The sequence below is a fragment of the Temnothorax nylanderi genome, unplaced genomic scaffold, assembly GCF_030848795.1.
Source record: "Temnothorax nylanderi isolate EJ_2023f unplaced genomic scaffold, tnyl_v1.0 TNYL_tig0107_pilon, whole genome shotgun sequence".
Classification (NCBI taxonomy): domain Eukaryota; kingdom Metazoa; phylum Arthropoda; class Insecta; order Hymenoptera; family Formicidae; genus Temnothorax; species Temnothorax nylanderi.
In genome coordinates this window covers 130,469-150,320 of record NW_027249169.1, presented here as the reverse complement: position 1 = coordinate 150,320, position 19,852 = coordinate 130,469, and the positions used below count along the sequence as shown (strand labels likewise).

Below are 19,852 nucleotides of genomic sequence, written 5' to 3'. Positions count from 1 at the left end.
TATATTTAAAAGCAAAGTATTATAGATGCCAAAACGGCGATGTTTAATCAACGTGTGATGAACGAAAATTATTGTAAATCTAGCGTGTAATAATTAGAAGTTCCTGAAACGCTTTATGAATATTTATGATTGTATTCAGGAACAAAATCAGTATTATGTTATACTTTTAGAGTACCTATGCATATAATTAAAAGAATAATTAGCGCAAAGAGTCACTAGAACTGAATTAAATTTAGTGTTGGAAAGTTTTATGAAAAATATATATGTAAAATAAAGAGAGAGAGAGATGGATTTCAGTGATCCTATAATTAGTGGTTTTTGGCAATACAGAAAATTTTGTTGAATTTCCTTAAGATTTCGTAACTGCGCGCGACGTTTCATTAAAGCTAAATTTTTCTACTTGGCGAAGTTCTCTTATATATCCTTTTGCTAGTGCGAGGATTCCCGAGAGCGAAACAGAAATTCCGAAGAATATTTCGTTGAAACAAGATCACACGAAGTATAAGATATACGCGCAGGCGTGTAATTCGGCGCTGGTCTCTCAGCGCACGGTGCTCTCTTCATCTCCGCGTGACCTGTGACCTTAGTGAATCTCCTCGGGAGTTTCATCCCGAGCTCGTACGAGACTTCACCGTGGAGAAGAAGAGAAATGTCGATAATGGTAGAAATATTCCCGAGACCATCACCGCGGCGGTCGTGTCCTGGCCAGTGTCATTTGACACAGTCCTAAACCCGATTCGCGCCACCAACCGATCCTTGCTCTTCTTCTTCTTCTGCTTTCTCCTCCCTTCCCCTCTCTACATTTCTGTTCTTCTCTCTCGCTCTCTCGAACCGCGGGGTTTTTGTCTCAGGCCGCTCGTTCCCAAGCGGAGAATAAACGGCATGAAAGCAACGTGCAGGCGCACAGATGCACACTAGGAACGGACACGCGCGTGCACGTGTGGAGAAACGCATAAATATTCGGGGCTGCGCGTAGGCGAGTATCGTGAGTGCACGCGTTTTAGCGCGTGCGAAAGATACGTGACAGGGGCATTTTATTGCCTTAGAACGTGGAATTAATAAAAACTCAAACTTGGAAAGAATTTGATAAATGAGTCTCTTTCAAAATTGAATAAATTTTGAAAGTAGGGTACTCTATTCTAAATCAATAGAGCTATATCATCTATCAATTATATGATATATTAATGCCCGAATTTATAGAGAAATGCAATACGCGATCTAAATAAATTGGAAGATGCCAGTGACATGTTAAGAAAGCTGTCGCGAATAAGCAAAGCGCATCCGCGCAGCCTCTCACACATACGCGCGTATGTCCGTGAAACTGCGAGAGACCGGCGATTACAATTCCCATAGTGGGATTCAATTCAGCGGAATGAACCACGCGAATCTCCGTAAAGATAAGGAGGCCGCTATTGAGAAGAGAATAGGACAGAAATGGAAAGAGAAGAGTGCTTAGAAAAGACATTCGAGACCGCGTCCGGCGGAATCCGGCGGAAGATAATGAACCACCTCCTTTTGTATTAGTTACTCGATAACGCGACGGGATACTCTTTTTTCCCCCAGAAATAAACGATGAACGTCTTTTTCTCTTTAAGGATGACCAAGCTCCCGAGCGTGTGAACAGAACTTGTGAAATGAATTAGAATCAAATAATATTTCAATCAAAATTATTAAGATTGGCAGAAAAGTTTGTCTTCAAATTCAGTTAAAAATAAAATACCGATAGTATTCTCACGAAAAACATGCACACATATCATACATTATATTTTTTATCAAAGCAGCGCAATCACCATACAAGTAACGTTCAAAATGCATGAACTTTATGATCGTGAAAGGTTAATATTCCCTCTTTACAATTCGCGATCGTGATCGATCAAGCCCTGCAGACATGATCCGCATGGGGCGGCTGTGTTCGTGTAAGAATTCACGAAGAGCCATTTGTTTTATGACTCGAGACAATTGAACGGCGTTTAGTGGTCGACCGAGCGATAAACTGGATATCTTTACGGCCGCTATGCGAATTCTAATCATCCCCTGTTCGTCGACTTGCATTTGTACATACATGCTTGCGATTATGATTACATATACATATAGCGATAGTTTTTTCCCCCTGCAATGCACACCTGCGACGCAATCGTAAACTAGAAACCCAATCGGAAATAATGATTATCTTTAATGATAGTACATTACCTACATCTGCAGACAGCATATAAATCTCTTCTTACCGTTAGTTTTCTTTTAAATGGATGTTTTGCGATTTATGACTTCGATGCAGATGACAAATTCATTTTCAATTATATACTTCAACTGCTATACTGCTATATACTTGACTTGTTATCTGATACTCATTCTCGACGCGAGATGAAGCCATATCGTCACCACACCCTGATCGATGACGTGAAAAAAAGTTTAAAGCAAGTTTGAACAAGAGGATCAGTGAAATATAAAGATATGCATGCGTGCGTGCGTATCTGAGACTGTGGAGAGAGAAACGTCCGAACCCGCTTCGAACTCGTTCCGATTTGCCACGCGTATTGATTTTCGTTCAGTTGTCATGTAAAGACATGACAGGTAGGAATAATAGTTGAGAGAGTACGTAAACGTTTCGCAGAAACAGGAGTCATCCAATGTGACTGGTGCATTATTGTAATATACGCGAAAGGCGGAAGGGTAATTCCACACGTCTACTACTGTCATCGGAGCGGAACGTGATACCAGACCAAGCAGTCGTTCAAAGCAATGTAAATCCTCGCGATAGAGGCGAATTATATAAACCGTATAGACAAATACACGAAATAGAACTACAATTTCCTCTCTTTCGTCTTTCAAAAGAAAAACATTTTCTCCTCGTACAAGTTTCCATTTACGTAATCAATATTTTATGAGAGCACGTGCGTATGCGATTATATAATTACGTTATAATGTTACGCAACCGCGCGATTGTGTCGCAAGGCGTGCGAATAAAATTGCTGAATCGTCAACGTTTTCAATGCAGATATACGTGGAAATCGAGAAACAGCAAATTGAATTCCACGGTGCTGGCATACCTATCCCTAACGCTTTAGAAGAGCATTACCCTCTCGCGCGCGGAGCTCCACAAGGATAAAATAGACGCAACAGTGGTGTACGTGCCTCAAAACGGCAACACATTTCTCGTGGCCACGTGTTTGTCCGTTTCTTTGTCATTCTAAACCGTTTTAAATATTATGTGATGCGTGGAGAGTCCCGAACCATCGGGATATCGGAGACAAAATATTCGAACGTCAAGGGATCCTAAGTTTTCGACGTTATTAGTAATAAATAAATTGAAAAGAAAGTTACGCACAACACACAAAGGTATTTTCGCTACAGATATGTGCACTAATATCTAACAATTCATTTCCGTATTATCAGAAAATCAATACTACCTTTACAATTATCTGTTAAACTTAATTTACAGAACCGACAATGTAAAAATATAGTATTGTATTGAATTTGAAAAGGATTTAGCATCATTTTTATAATATTGGTTCGTGAAGAGATAATTATTTAATAACTATTATTAGAAGTCATAGAGAAAGAGGTCTTTGACCTTACTCGTTCTCAGCAGCCACTTCTTATAATTCCCGTAAGATCTTGTAAATTAATAAAGTTAGTACTCGAGATAGTACAAGTACACTGAATATTAAATCATAAGTGCTCTTAGGATCCGACATATCCCTCATAGGCTACTGAAGTGTCATGATGAGAAAAAAGTTCTCGAGCTATTAACAGCACATATTAGAAAATATTATTTTTTAAATATATTGTCAACGTGCAATTATACATATTATTATTGTATCAAATGATCGTCAATGTGTAAAGATAACAAAAAACTGTCAAATTATTTTTGTACTTTCCATATATAAACCACTTTCTTATACTTTTACTGCATTTTTGCATAATATTAGTTGCGAGAGAGTTAAACGCTTTTCGTGTCTCTGTTTACGTTTCCAAAATTGTGAAGGCGATACTTCGGACGTCACGATACCTAAACAACTGTTACATACCGCTGCTGAACTGATCGTAAAATCACGCTATCGATAAATCTTTCAAACCTGTCTAAACACGATCTACATACGATCCTGCACCAATGACTTCTTTCTAAACTAAAGCGATTAAAACCCGAGACTTTATCTCGACAACAGTAACACGAACATCATTTCCCTAGACACATCATTAATTCATATTAGACGCTGATAAAAAATGCATTATTAGTGGAAATATTTAAACTTAAAGATTGGAACGATTGGCAGCGTAGTATTCTTATAAACTGACAATGAATCAATCACCTAAAATATTTGTACTTCATAAATACTTCATACAATCTATCGAACGAGTAAATGCAATTATCACGATAATTCTTTCACAATTTTATTAACAAAAATGTTACGATAAGAAATAGTGACATGCTGATACGTAATATAGGGTATTTAAATGACTGCAGCCTTGTTCAAGCCGATGTTAATTCAGTCGTGTTACATGATTTAGCAAAAGAGTAACAATCGCGGTTAAAAGAAAGGCTCTGCGGTTAGCTGCTTTCCAATAAGCGGCATCATGCGCCGCCGGTGCGCCGCGATTCTCTCAAGGCAGCGCGTAAATCACAAGCCTCGCACCATGCAATGCAGGTGCAGCGTCGTGGTGCAGCCGACAACGCGGCAGTGCGCTAATGCGATAGACGTGCTGGAAGAGGGAGGAGGCTGGCGTTGTATGTGCGGGTGGATTGCATGAAGCGCGCGCGAGAACTTTTCCTCCTTCTTCGACGTTGTCGCAACGTCGTCGTCGACGAGAAGTGGCAGCGCAGGGGTGACGGGCGAGTTCGCCGAAGCCGCGGGGCGAGAGAGAGAGAGAGAGAGAGAGAGAGAGAGAGAGAGAGAGAGAGAGAGAGAGAGAGAGAGGAGGGAGGGAGAGGGAGAGGGAGCAGCGGTTGAGGGAGGGAGAGAGAGAAAAAAAGAAGAAAATCTGTAGAGCTAATTCGCGTGCGAGATAACACGTCGGCCGAGTGAGGTAGTGTGCGCGCTATCGTCGAAATGGTCTCCGTCGAGTCACGGAGGGAGTTGGTCAGGGCAGGGAAAGGCCACTGTCGACTTATGCCAGAGGGTGGTAAGATGATCTTATCGTGCCCTCTCTCTTTCCTTTCCACCTTCTTCTGTGAGTCTACCTTCGTTTCTTTCACCGCGTCCTCCCTGCCTCCCCCCTTCTCTCGCTCTCTCCTCTCTCGCGCTCGCCCTCTCTTTTTCCCGCCCTTGCGGTAACTACCTTTACGCCCTCTCACCCCTGATGACAATATCGCGTGGCCACTGAGATAACCGCTCATGTCATTCCTACATCGACTACCTACTTCTTGGTCCCGACCACCACGGCGAGCGAGTCCGCCACGGCACGAGCGGCACCCCCGTCCCCCTCTCCCCGTAGGGACACTTTTATGTTGCACGAGAGCCGAGTACACGCTCGCGGGCCGATTGTCATCGGGAAAATCTTACGCGCGTCTTGGGTAACACCGTCAATCGATATAGAAGCACGAAAACCGGGCTTATTAAATTACGCGACACAACGGCTGGCCGATTTTATAGTCGCCAGATATGTTCTCCCTTCCTGCTCAAAATTGCGCAAGCATGAATTTGCTTAAAAATATTACAACAGAGTAGATCGATTGCCGTTGACTTGCCGGACACATAGCGTGCATTGTTGAAATATACGCGAAGAGGTTGACGTGTTGAACTCGCGTTCACGTGTGCGCGCATTCGTCTGCCGTTTTTCAATGAATCGATTGAGGCGTCACGTCGCGTCGCGTCGATCGCGATCTCCGGAATTCTGGCCCAGTTGTTCAGCGAGATCACCACCGACCGGCCGTAGGCGACGTTGATGGGTGTAAGCAGTGGTGGTCGTGGCGGAATGACGTCGCGGGAAATGAGACTCGTAAAGCAACGCCAGACACGCGAGCCACTCCAAAGGGTGCTCAAGTCTCCCTTCTAACTCGAAGACACTCGTACATTTACAACGCTTTTCTGTACGTTCGCCTTTCTACTCCCGTTTCATCGAATGCTTTTATCGTTTGGTCGGATGTCAATCCGCCGATAAGCGCGTATGAATTCGTGAACACGTAAACGTGCATGTACGAATAAATAAGCATTATTTATATTATCATTTAATATAATGATTATTATAAATATTTCAATAAGACAGAGCTACTAAGAATACATCTCAATTAATTTTCTATTACTTGATATATGTAAAAAAGATAACATTATAAGACGTACTTGTCGTAAGTTCAATCTAAAAAATTATTCTCTTATCTCTCATATTGTCTTTCAATCTTGAGATTTTTCTATAAATATATTATTCTTAATTTATTTGGGATATACTGATCAAGATATACGAAGATAAAAGTTATGATTCGATTGTCTTATTTAATATTCATAAAGACAGCCAAGATGAGAGAGATATCGTACGGGCGCAAGATAAAACGACGAGGATCGTCTTTAACGATCGGCGGCTCATGCGCGGACACGCGTGCTCATCCGCCACGGTTCTGTTCGGCTCTTTCTTCTTTCCGTTGTCCTTCGCCCAAGACTTGTTTCTTCGCGGCACTCTTCATGGTCCTTGCCGCGCGCGAGAGGCGTACCGGGAACCGGGTGAGATAAAGGGGGATTCCGAGATTTAATAACCTCGTCAACAATAATGCACGCTGACATGACGCATTATGCGCATCCATTACCGCGACATGACCAAAGCGTGCCATCAGCTTCGTCGATGCTAATTCTACAGTCATTATCGACGCCATTATCGCCGCAGAAGCTGGCGCAGCCAACATTTCTGCACAGTCCTGATCCGAGTGGGTACCACTTTATGAGTTACAACGCGACGGATTAATGCTGGTTTTTGTGTGTATGTGATGGGTCCGCTAAAAAGCCTTCTACCTTATTCCATACTTTTCTGTTTTTTTTTCTCTTTTATACTTTTTCTTTTCTTTATCTCTTAAATTGTGTAAAGAAAAATTGTAGACTCTCTCTTATCTTCTTTTAAATAAAATCTCTCATTAATTATTAATTTTTCTACTTCTTATCATGTCACTTCTATTTGTAAACATCATTTTATTTTAAATTATTTTATTTTAAAATATTATAAAATATCTTCAATGTACTTAGCTGTAAAATATACATAGATGTAAAATATTAACATCTGTACATAAGGATAAACTACTTTGCGGTTACTTATGAGATCATCAGTGAGATAGAGGCGCCTACTTTGCCACTCGAGCAATTTCACGACTCAGTAGCACGAAGTGCAGCATGTATTCAGGGGCTGCGAAAAAACTATTATTTTAAATTGGTTCTAAACAATGTGTTTATTCACTAAATACATAGAAAATTTAAAAATCTTTTTTTATAAACTTAACGTACTGTAATTCGATGTAACAACGTAAAGGTGATTTTAAATGGCAAACGTTTCGGCAAATATTCGTCGAGCCGATACAAATAATTTTATTATAATATAATGTATATGGATATTTAAAAAATTATGGATATTCCATAATTGTGTTTAATAATAAAAAAAAATATGATTTATTACTTAAACGCAACGCGTTTAAATCTGCCAATTATTTAACAAAAAACGATGGTTAGCTTTATGCAATTTTCATGAAAAAATCATGACTCAATTTACATCTTTCGCGCATACATCTTGTTTCCTTCACTTTTCTTTAAATAATCGCATCTACAATAAGATGTGAGGCGATTGCGAGCACTGATTAACAGAATTCGCGAGGCGAACTACGACGCGCGTATATTTATCAAACAATCGGCTGTTACAGAAGGAAAAGATGCAGGACGAATGTCTAATTAGATGATTAATTGTTTAATTGCAAACTTGCGAGCAACAATGGCGTCTTATCACCAGTGCGTGCCCCCTATAGCAACGCTCGTTACGTTGTCAGATTAATACTGCTCGGTATCGCAATTCAAATCTAAGCAAATGTGACCGTTTAAAGTACAAAGGAATACAGATCAAAGTATTACACATTTATGCAATCGTGAAAAAATAAACCGTGAAAAAAATTAATATTGTATTACTATATAATATTATTACAATATCACGCCGTTAGTATTTTTATAATAGATATGTATAATTTTATATGTTAATATACTTTGTTAAGTACAGCAAATAATAAATGTTAAGAGAAAGATGATCAGCATTTAATTAAATATTTTTGTATGAGATTTTGTATAAATAACTCCATTTTTTAAATAAATGACATTGTTTTTATTCAAAATCTTCTGCTTAAATATGCCTTGCATTTATTATATATACGTAAATCTATAAAATTCATATTGCTAGATTAGACACAGCGATCGTAAATACAACAGCACACCACTTTGAAAATACTACCACGTCGCACGATCGATTATCGACGTCAGTGTTGAAAACGTTTGCACTACGTATACTGACGTATATGTAGAGATCTGGCCGCCTCAGTCCATGCGTATTTGTCCGTCATGCCTGATTGGCTGCATTTGTTTCCAGCCGGACTGATTGCATTCCCTGCCGGAAATGGTAAACAAATGACAGACGTAGGTAAAACGAACGTTAATTGGTGACGGCGTATGCGCGGAAGGAAAAGAACCGACGTGAACCTGCGAAAATATTGACGAGCAACTTGAGGAACGAGGAGATTTAAAGAAAAGTGTAAAAAAAGAGGAAATTCGCGAGGCAGAAATGATTGTTCCAAGTTTCTGTTATCGGATTCAGCATAACCACGCTTGCTTTTTCCAGGAAATTTGTGTTGGTATTCCAGCTTACGTCGCTGGAATTGATCACGTCCGGCTCGCCAATGAATGTTTAAGCTACTCTTTCAGAAGTGACGTCACGTTGAATTAGAGTTTGATATCGATACCATTGCGCGATTTGACGAACACTTAACAGACGGCATCACATACAATTTTATCTGCATCGATATTTAATTTCTATTCGAGATACCCAGACCTCCGTCCAGTCGTATATCATTGACATTAATACGAAAGAAAAGAAAATAATCGAACCGTTTAATTATAACATTATTGTTTGTTTGTTTGGTCGTTATTGATTTTTTAATTTTAAAAGGTATCTTAATATTGATGTTAATAAAAAATAAATAATGTTAATTATTTATATAGTAAAATTGAAGTCTTAAAGCAGTTTATCAGTTTTTTATCAGAAAATTGCATATTTGTAACTGAAAAATTGAAGAAATAAATATTCTACTTTTTTTCAGGGGAAAATATCAATAAATTAAGAAATTGGTTTTCTATATAATTTAAACATAGGTTTAAATATAATTGTTCTTCTTTGAAGACATGTTATTCGCAATATATTTCATTATTGCCACATTCAATGTTGTTATTTCATTATACAAATATCTATCAATTTGTACGAGAACATTTCGCTTAAAGAATTTTTTGTGAAATGAAAAGTTATCGGCTTGGCAAAGTAACAGAGTCTTTTTCGAGAGCAGAGAATGCATCATCATTTCATTATACTCAGCTTTACGAGGCGATCGACTCTCGATCGGTCATTCCCGTTAGTAGTTCGCTTAAGTATTATTAACATCAGGTCGTGTCGTAAAACGTGAGTGCACGAGCTGCCTGACGTGCCTGTCACACACGATACAACGTGAACCGCGATAAAGTATTTAGCCGAAGCCTGCAGCGTACACGCAGTTGCCAATTAAAAGCTGTACCAACGAAATGAAACGGGAGACAATCTGTGATCTGGCAAAAGTGATATATCGCGCCGTAATTCTTAATCGTGTTGCGTGCGGTGGTCCCCGAAGTTTTTCAGCTTCGAACTTGCACGATGATAACGCCGTTGTCCCAAAAGCGCAGGAACGGTCTTTCAGATTTCGAAGATAAAAAAATAGGCTCTTTGGGCGCCTTTAATAGAAATAAAACTAAGCGAGAGGATGTTGAAGAGCATTCTGGTTCTATTAATATAACGTTTTTGAATAAATTTATTTTGCAAAATTGAGCAATTTGGAGACTCGATGCTTGAGTTTCATCAGGTTTTCAGACCCGCCTCTGTCGAGCCGCTTCACTGGTACGATTCATTTCCCTTCTTCTCCCCGTAGTCGCTTTGTCTTCGATATGTTCGTCGCATACGTCGATATAATACGCCGTAAAAGTTCGTCCGTTGTAATGGAAAAGGAGAAGATATCGTGCGCCCGTGACCAATTGATCGGCCGATCAATTGTTCCATCGTCCATTCGTTTGATGCGCGAGGCGCTCTCGAGAAATAACTCGCTTGCATGACCGTTAATCACTATTGCATACATTTTTATAAAAATGCGGATATGCAGCGGCATACAAACGAAATAATTGAGATGTGTCCTATCAGTATTGTAATTCTATCGTATTATGCAGAAGTCTTCTAATCTTATTATTAAATAAAATTGTTAACGTTAGGAAAGCCTAGTTTACGTCTCTAATAAATTTCAAAAAGTTGCGAAATTTCACTTGCGTGACAAGTCGGCTGATAGCGGTTTGTAATATTATTCTAAGAACTCAAATTATCAATTAGTTGAGGCTAAAGTTCTTTCCTGAATGATTAATCACCGATTCATTGATGACTACACTCTGTGATTGATTAATATGCTTAACTAAATCCATTCTCCTTTATCAAATCATAGACGTAATTAAGGTAAAGAAATTTCAATTCAACAGTATCAAATATTTCGTGTTTTAGGAACGCAAGGAACCGTATCGAGAAAGAAGGCATTCTTAATTGAATCTGTCTGAGGCAGGAGCAGCGAGGACAGTAAGAAGAAGAAGAAGAAGAAGAAGAAGAAGAGGTGGGATCTACGGTAGCTGGAGTCTCCCGCAGAACGAGAATGGACTGACCTACCTTAGGGGATCATCCGATCTATTCATACTTCTCATTCAGTCGTGCTCTCTCTCAGGATGCGAGACAAAAGCGGCGATGAAACAGAACTCCCACCCCCTACTCCTCCCACGTATATTCCGTGCGTTGTGTTTCTTTGGTTTTGTCTCCTCTCGGATACGACTTCCGGTGCCGCGGTTAGATGCGACTCTCAATGGGATGATGCGTCTTTCAAACCTGCGGTATAGGTAGGTGAATTCCGCGATTATTCCTGCGGTCTGGAGAGAGGGTCCTCTTCTTTCCGCTTGCTATCAGTTTCACGGATTTCCCGTTTGTCTCGCGAGCACAATGCATCGTGGCCATCAGAAAGAGAGAGAGAGAGAGAGAGAGAGAGAGAGAGAGAGAGAGAGAGAGAGAGAGAGAGAGAGAGAGAGAGAGAGAGAGAGAGAGAGAGAGAGAGAGAGAGAGAGAGAGAGAGAGAGAGAGACATATATCATACATAGATCGCATTGATCTTGAACGAGAGGAACCTGAAATTCATCTCGGATACACTGTTTTTTAATCATTACTGCTAGATAAAAAATGACAAAATAAAAATCAATTTTTTTTACAAAATGCACATTTTGCTTCTGTTTACGAAAATATATAACATTTTTTAAATTTAATATTCGTGGATATATTATAAAATGTAAAAATATAATATTGAGACCGATTATTATATAAACTAAAATATAAAACGTTAACGCAACTCAATGTACTCAGTTTTTATTTATGTTTGTGTAAAATGAAATGTCAATTTTACATGTCATTAAAAATTAATTTGTTAATTTTCAATATTGTATATTAAGAATAATCATCTTTATATATCTCGCTCCTTTTCTCTCACAGACGTCTTTTTTTATAAGATTGCTCTCGATGCAACGAAAGATTCGATGGTTGGGCTATTGTTTCGCCGACTTGTGAGTCAAGCGTTAACGGATTTTAGGTCTTATAGATTATAAGATCCGTTGAGAGCACGTACCTTTACATCAGTGAATCGTCGAGCCGTGGGAAGGGAGTTTATTATAACGTGAACGCTATATAGACTACCTCGCGTGTTATGTACAGCTAACTGCCGAAAACGAGAGTGTACAAACTTACGGTGTTTATTGGTAAAATATTATAAACATTTAATTGTAAATCTATGTTAAATAAAAATAGAGACTTTTTTAGAATTTATTCTAAATCAGTATTGGGATGAGAGAGCACATTTCACAAAATTTATAACAATAAAAGACATGAAGCTTAATAATTTAAAAAATACTGTATTTTATGTTTTTGCGTAATAAATAACTGTAATGTTTGATTTGATGAAAAAGTGTGTGTATAATGTGTGTAAGCGTGTTTCTACTTTCCATTTCTTAAACCTAGTCACCCTAAGAGAGCCAGAAGCGAGGTTAATAATAAATTCCGCGCAGCAACATGCCAGAAATAAATGCAAGTCAACGGTTCATGCCTAGAGGCAGGCTTGATGTTTCCGTCTTTATGCGCTGCACTGTCATTGTCCTTCCGTCGCGTTGAGAGAAAATACCAGTGGATCTCGTTACAAACATTCGTTGAAAATTTATTCTGCGCCATTCACGATGTAACAATAAATTAATGTTAGCACGTTGGCGCGGGCGAATCTTTTATAGATCGAACGATGTTGCATTGTTAACCAACGCACAAAGAGAGATCGATTCGCATTTTTGTCGAACACAAGCTCGTTGATCCAATATTTACTTTCTCCCAAAATTTCATTTTTTCGATGAAGTAATAGCGGGATTTATTTCAAATCTCAAAAATGATACAACGTTCATCAACACAAACGTAGAAAGAAGACCGCGATGAATAATGGATGACATCAAAGTATTAAAAAGTCTATCGTACTTCGTTTATTTGCGAAAAGCGATTGTTACGAGTCGGGATTTATTTTGCTCGCTGAAAATCGCGTCGCACGAGACGAGAAATGGAGGAATTGCAAACATTGTGTCGACCAGCGATGGGCGGGACTTCCGTTGGCGAGGAGGTGGGATGGGGCGAGAGGACGAGCAGAGACAAGACAGGAAAAGAAGGAATGATACCGACGTTGCGCTGGTGCGCCAGCGCGAGGACCGCCTACTCTTCTTCCACACGCTGTCGTCGTCGTGTCACCACCCGGGGGGCATCAGGGACAATGATACGCTCGTCATTCGCAACGCCGTTATCGGAAATTCGCATCGCGGTCGATCTCGCGAGCGACCAATCGGCTGGTCGCGTCCCCGATCTCTCGAATGGCCATTATTACACGGGGAATAAAACGATGTGAGCGACAACGAGCTGTTATCGAAATTTTATTTTCCCGCGTCGTATTTTCTGTCCAAACTGCCGTCCGGCAGTTCAACGCGTAAGATATCACGCACTTGCCGGTCGAGGATCAGATCATGTCAATTCGCTATGCAGATTTACGCCTGATTTGACCACTTATTGATAAAATCGATAATTTACAGAATTCACGTATCCCAATGCGACTGAAAGTAGAAGCGTGTACCAATCGTACAAAAGTTATTACCGTGCTTTCTTTGATACGTGTTTAAAACGTTTAGGAGAAAGCTAATTGCAATTGTCGACGTAAAAGAATTAAAAGCATTGTATACGCAGCGTTTGTCACGCGACTGGTAGGTATGTCAAAAATAAAATCTGTCCAACGATCGCAGGTAATATCGCGAAGTCTCGACTTGGCTAAGACACAAGCTCGTTTTGCAACGGCGGAGTCTCGAAAATGAGTTTTATATAGTAGTCATGCCATGGTATGTTTTTATTGCCTCGTTAAATAAGTTCCGCGGAAAGACTCGTAATGTCTTCCGTTCTAGTACAGCAGTTTCCAGGAGCGCGATGGAATCGAGTTTCATTTCTGATTCCCGTTATCGATCATGAAGATTCGCAGGCAATTGCATCGGATTACTAATAAAAATTGATAAATATTTTAATTAAACTTATTTTTGTGTAACAACCTTTTAAGTAAACGAACTTTAATCTCGGTTTATTTCGTTAAGACAGATGTATACATCATTTATGAATATGTAAATTAATTTTAAGACCTTCGGTAATTCTGCCAACGTAAATATATCTATAAAACAATATAACGCAACTATGAGATAAATATTAATGAAATGTAACGAAAAAATATATAATAACAATCCTTTGCATTTCATTATAATATGATAATGGAAAAGAAATAATTAATCAAATGGAAATATGTCTGTAAAAAAGAAATGTATATTTTGTGTTAGATAATTGTGAATATATTGTAAGAAAGCAGCTTCCAAACATAAAAAGAGCAAAGAGTTGATTAAAATTACAATATTAGAATATGCACGTTTAAAAAAATAAAAAGAATGTTATTTTTAAAAAATTCCATAATCATTGTTTACCCGTAACGAGAAAATGTGTCATATACCGTTTGCGGCGCATAAAGTTCATATAAAAAATTAAAAAACCGCGACATATTTCTTGAAAGCGTTCTACTTTGCTCTTATTCGTCAAGCAATTTAAACAGTAATTATAATCTCCTCCATGTATTTTCCCATCAGCATTTCCTGCATGTAATTAAAATTATAAAGCACTGTATAAAACAGTGCTCATATATCGATGGATTATTTTTTAAATGTATAGAGAGTGATCGAAGAAAAATATTATAGAACCACATTATTTTGTTCTCCATTTACATACAGATCTACCAAACGTTTCTCTCAAAATTACAGATACATTATATATATTTCTTTTATTTATCTTATTAAAATATCAATAATTTACCGTATAGAAATTATTTTATAGAGTATATAGAAAAATAGAAACGAAAAATGTGTGAATAATTGTAACGTTTTGAGAATATCAGATTTTAAACTTCAAAATTTTACATAAAAGAATATTATAAAAATAGAAGATATATTTGATATATAGCTTCTTAAAAAGTAAAAAATTAGGATTACATAATTAATATTTTAATAAAGATTACTTCCTCACATATATTTTTCGAGGCAAATACAAAATATCTGTCATAATACTTATCGCTAATGATGATGATAAATGAAAATCGCTACTCACCCTGTGCCAGTCTTCTCGCCACCGGTTTGGATCTCATCGCTGCACGACGGGTGGCGAACTCGAAAACAAAACACTAACTGTAAGAACGTCGCTGACGGTCCTCCGAGCCATGCGAGTTTATGCACCGATTTATTATCCTGTCGATCAGTTCACGCTGTCCACCCCCTCCCTTCCTGAATTATCAATCGGGTGTCGCGACACGCGAGTGGCAGCTTCTTCACTCTCGTCAGTCTCGACCGATCGCGGCGAGAGCGATCGAGAAATATTCGCTCAGACACGTACCGGGCGCATACCGGACGATGGTAGCGTCAGAGAGGGTAGTCCGCGCTGCGGTCGGCTTCCGGTACGGACCGCGACCGATCGCGTCCTCTTCCTCCGCTTCCTCCGCTTATCCGACGGCGGCGAGAGAGAGGTCGGTCGGGTCGGTCCGTCCGTCCGTCCAGCTGGGATCCTGACGCACGTCGGATCTGTCCTCCGACAGCGCGGAGGAGGCTTCTCCTGTCCTTCGCGTCTCCTCCTTCTCCGCCACCTTGTCCTCCACCCTCGCGACGCTCTCTCCCTCTCTCCGCAGCCGAGCTCCCCCGCGAGGCCTCTTCCACCGCCTCCCTCCCTCACCTCCCTCTTCGCTGCCTCCGTTTGCCTGTTCTCCTCTCCTTACACCACCTCCGACGTTACACCTCCTGCTCTTCCGCCCTCTTCTGCCTCCTCTTCATGTCGCTACCGGTACCACTACCACTGTCCGCGACACTACCACCGCCGCGGCGGCGTCGACGACGCCTCCTCCTCCGCCTTCTCCTGGCCTTCCCCACCTGCGGAGTCGACCTGGTGGCTTCCCCACCACCTAGGCGACCCGGCTCCGCTGTCCACCAATGATCAGCGGCTGTCTCTCCTCCGCGGTGCGAATCGTGCACACGGCAGCTCTCGCGACCTCTCGCCTCTTTGCTCCTGTCCTACCTGCCTCTCTCTCTCTCTCTCTCTCTCTCTCTCTCTCTCTTGGTCGCTTATGCAGTCTCGTCGGAGGCGGAAGATGCCGGAGGCCGTTTGACTACGAGTCTCATCAATAACGTATCATGCTTTCGATCGATACTTCTCGCGAAAACTTCTCTATACAACTTTTCATTCACGTCTGCCGTACGATAATTGTCATGATTTTAGGACGCTCGCAAGTTTGAACATCAATGAAACGTAACGTGTTATTTAAAATCGATGTCGATAATAGGTGGTACCTTCGTGATTTGAAACGTAACGTGCGGAAAATCTAATTAATATGACGACTTAAATTTGAATATTTCGAAGAAAGTGGCAAAAGATTATTCTTATTTTTATCGTTTGCGTCATGCGATGGAAGAATTTGCCATAATCAGGCCCAGTCTGATTTATTGAGTCGTAGATATTGTAGTAAAGATACCTCCATCACTTTTTTCAGATATGCGGTGTAGATTCGATTTTACGAAAGTCTGTACCGTTTAATAAAAGTATCATATATCGTATCGCTCGATTTCTCGATATGTCCGTGTAATATCTAATTTCGTTGCATCTCTTCTTACGTCTGCTCGAACGAACGGCAGCATCCGTTAAGAACAGGTGTTCGCAGGCTGCTCTCATTTGCTGACGATGCTGATTACTGATCGCCTTCGTGTCCAGCCGCTATCGCTGCCGATTGCTGACGTGTAGTCTGTACCGGTCCGATACGAAGTATTCACCACGTGCACAGATTATAAACATTCTTGTTCGATAAAGAGCTATCGCGTAGCTTGCGAATATTCATGTTTCGAATTGCCACGTCCGAGAAATTCTATTAACATTTTGGTAACATGGAACAATGCTAATCGTTTTTCCTCATAGAGCACGGTACAGATGTTTGCATAATTATTTTTACAAATTTTCATTAATAATTTTTGCTAATAACTTGCTGTTTTCTCTATCCATAATATAAATGAAAAACTTTCATGTGCTTCACTTACGTATTGGCATCAACAGCACACATCACAATTCTTTTATAATGTATTGCATCTTTTGAATAAACATTTGAAAAATTCAGCGCAACACGCAATTTACGTGTGAAAATCGTTGAGCAAAGATTGCATACATAATACAGTTTTATATCAGTGCAGCAGTAATATCATTTTAAATTAACATTAATTTTATATCGTATTTAAATTAATAACTGTCAATCATCTTTTCGAGCAAACACACGCTTCAGTAATAACATGGCACTCGAAAAGTCAAAACTTTAACGATATAAAGCAGCAGTATCGTTTAACACATCTCTAAAATCGTATTTTAGATAAATCGGTCTAAGAACTGAAAGGGTTCAGAATCAAATGTGATATACGTTATTCCGCGACTTCTTTTGTAACCGTTTATACTCCAATATCGAAGTTATTCTCGCAGTTGCTAATTTACACGTGGCTACACCCCAAAGACAACCACGCTGTCGGCGAACACGTGGCAGCGGGCAGTATCGATTGATATTCCAGTCGATGCCCAAAACGTTACATTTATTGTTTACGGCGCGAACGCAGCACTGATTTCGTATGACGTACAGCACACCTGGTCAGTTGTCGAGTGATCCTCGTCGATTTATCATTGATATCTCGGATCGTGCGTCGACCACCCTTGCCGGTCAAGCGACTTACTTCTCGACCGCGCGATCCACGAAAACAGATTAAACAGGCAGAAGGAAGATCGGGGAAACTACCCGGGTGGAGTCACGTCGCGACGACGTCGAACCCCGGCGGGCAACTCGCTTCACGCCAGCACTTCGACTTTGCATTTCTGGGTGCGTTTGCTCGACTAAGCGTTCCCTCCTCTCCGTCTTCGTCGCACCTGAACGCGACCTCCGACCCCACGAACGGTCGTTCGGCGCGAAACGCGCCCGCGCACCCTTCCGGGCGCAGCTCCGCCCTGCTCCTTCGTCCTTTTCGACCCAGGATCGGCTGCTTCTCATCCAGCTTTTTTTTTTCATTTCCTCTTGCTCTATCCCACCGAGTTAGCGCGTTCGGATTCGCGTTCGGATTCAAAGAAAACAACTTGTTCCGGATGAGGGTGAAATCATTTAGGGAAGTTACGTTTGTTTCGATTGATGCAAAAGTCGCGTAAAAACTTGCTTCATTGCGTAGCACGTTGTTTATATAAATTTTATATCGAATAAGAAACATTTACTTCGCCAGAAACTAATAAACAATTAAGAATTCTAGTTAAGAATTCTAATCGACTCGACTGACTATCATTGATAAATTTTATATTTATATAAGGTTGTAGATAACTTCCTTGTGTAAAATTCTTTTATCAATAATACGATAATTGTCTGTAATATATAATATTCTTCATAATGTAAGTAATATTGTAATCTCACAAATTACGTAGTGCTTTGATAAAATAGGGATACCATTTACCGCGGTGCTACTATTTGTGAATACTTTAACGTATAGCGAAAATGGCGCCGAAACTTACTGAAAGAAACAAGAATAACCGAAATGTGCCGCTGCATCGTTTCCCGTAATAATTACGCGCGTATGAGCGCCGTACGAGCTTCTCGAATCGTAAGGACTCGTTATTTTAACGAGAACTGGCTGCAACTCGCGGCGACTACGCTTATTGTCGACGGCTCACCCGAAGTTCTTGGCTCTCGAATCACGGTGCGCGCGCGCGCGTGATGCAGAAATATCGCGGCGAACCGCGACGCCGCGCGGGCCGTCCGCCGCGCCGTGGCCGCGACACGTCGCGTCTCGTCGGTGCGAGCGCGCGTTTATTTTCATCCTGGAAAATCGTAAAAGACCGCGCCGCGCGCTGCCGTGTCGCGCGTCGTTGTAGAAACGACGAATACGAGCGACAGCTTCCACCAGGGGTTACGGTTATCGCCGCGACTCGTTGCTGCCAGATCAAAGGATCCAATCGTGCGGTTCGCTCGCGTCGATTCTATTTCCGCGCGGGATTCTGCCCGGAAAAATTATGAGCGAGACTGTAAAACATCGAGATTCAATCGAACGGCCCCAAATGAGGGGAGTTTTCCAGCAAGTGACACAAGTCAACACAAACATCGTTCTATCTTTCTTTTTTTGGCAATGAGTAATAAAGATAAAACGATACTTGTGTCGACTTGTGGAAAGCTCCCGAGATTCTCACGCGAGATCCTCGCGCATGAGAGATCGGCGCACAAGCGAATTCGGATTTTCTGTCGATGTAAGTGCGCGCGGTAAGTTCGAGGGCTACGATCGAATTTATATCGCAGATGCCTTTGTTACGACAGTGATCGCTTATGCAAGGAGACGTACGTATCGGACTCGAATAGTCAGCCGCTCGTTACGGACAAACGTTCCATCCGGCGCAGAATCGAAAGCGAGACAAATGATATTTATTACGTGCGGTTGGACTCGCTTCTTAGATCCTTGATCGGTGATTCGCGACGGATTAATCGAGGCCACCCGTTCGAACGTCGCTCGAATCGCCGTTTCATTGCGATTCATTTACCGAGTCATAAATCCCGCTTCTCTTAAATTTAAATTTGTATTAAAATATATTTGCAAATTATACGAGAAGTAATTTAATGCTAATTAATGTAAAGGCGTTATGAGTAATTCGCAAGTCTCGGAATCAAGTAAATCGCAGAGAGACTGAATTATCGCGATTTTACTTTTCGATCAAGTTTTCAATCCAAGCCTTTCCATTGTTTATCAACAATCTCCACGTATTTTCACCTTCGCTTCAGATTGTATATTCTCCCTCAACGCTCGGAGACCATTTCGCATGCTCTCATCCAGCATCTGCGCTCTTCCTCCTGCAACATCATTTTTCTCTTCACCTCATAAACCGCTTCACCTTCTCTTTCTCTCGCGGTCACCTCTCGCGTCACCTCTTTTCTTCGCGAGGCACTCTT

General features: G+C 40.7%; 1 protein-coding gene across 1 annotated transcript in view; it reads right to left on the bottom strand.

Annotated features, from left to right (window-relative positions):
* The window catches only part of LOC139775875 (transcription factor hamlet), an 80,371-nt gene extending 62,581 nt beyond the window's left edge, over positions 1-17,790 (bottom strand). The window contains exon 1 of the mRNA XM_071712203.1: positions 14,974-17,790. Coding sequence (XP_071568304.1) covers positions 14,974-15,010 — 37 coding nt within the window. The 5' untranslated portion in view covers positions 15,011-17,790. The remainder of the gene's footprint in view (positions 1-14,973) is intronic.
* Between the last annotated feature and the right edge of the window lie 2,062 nt (positions 17,791-19,852).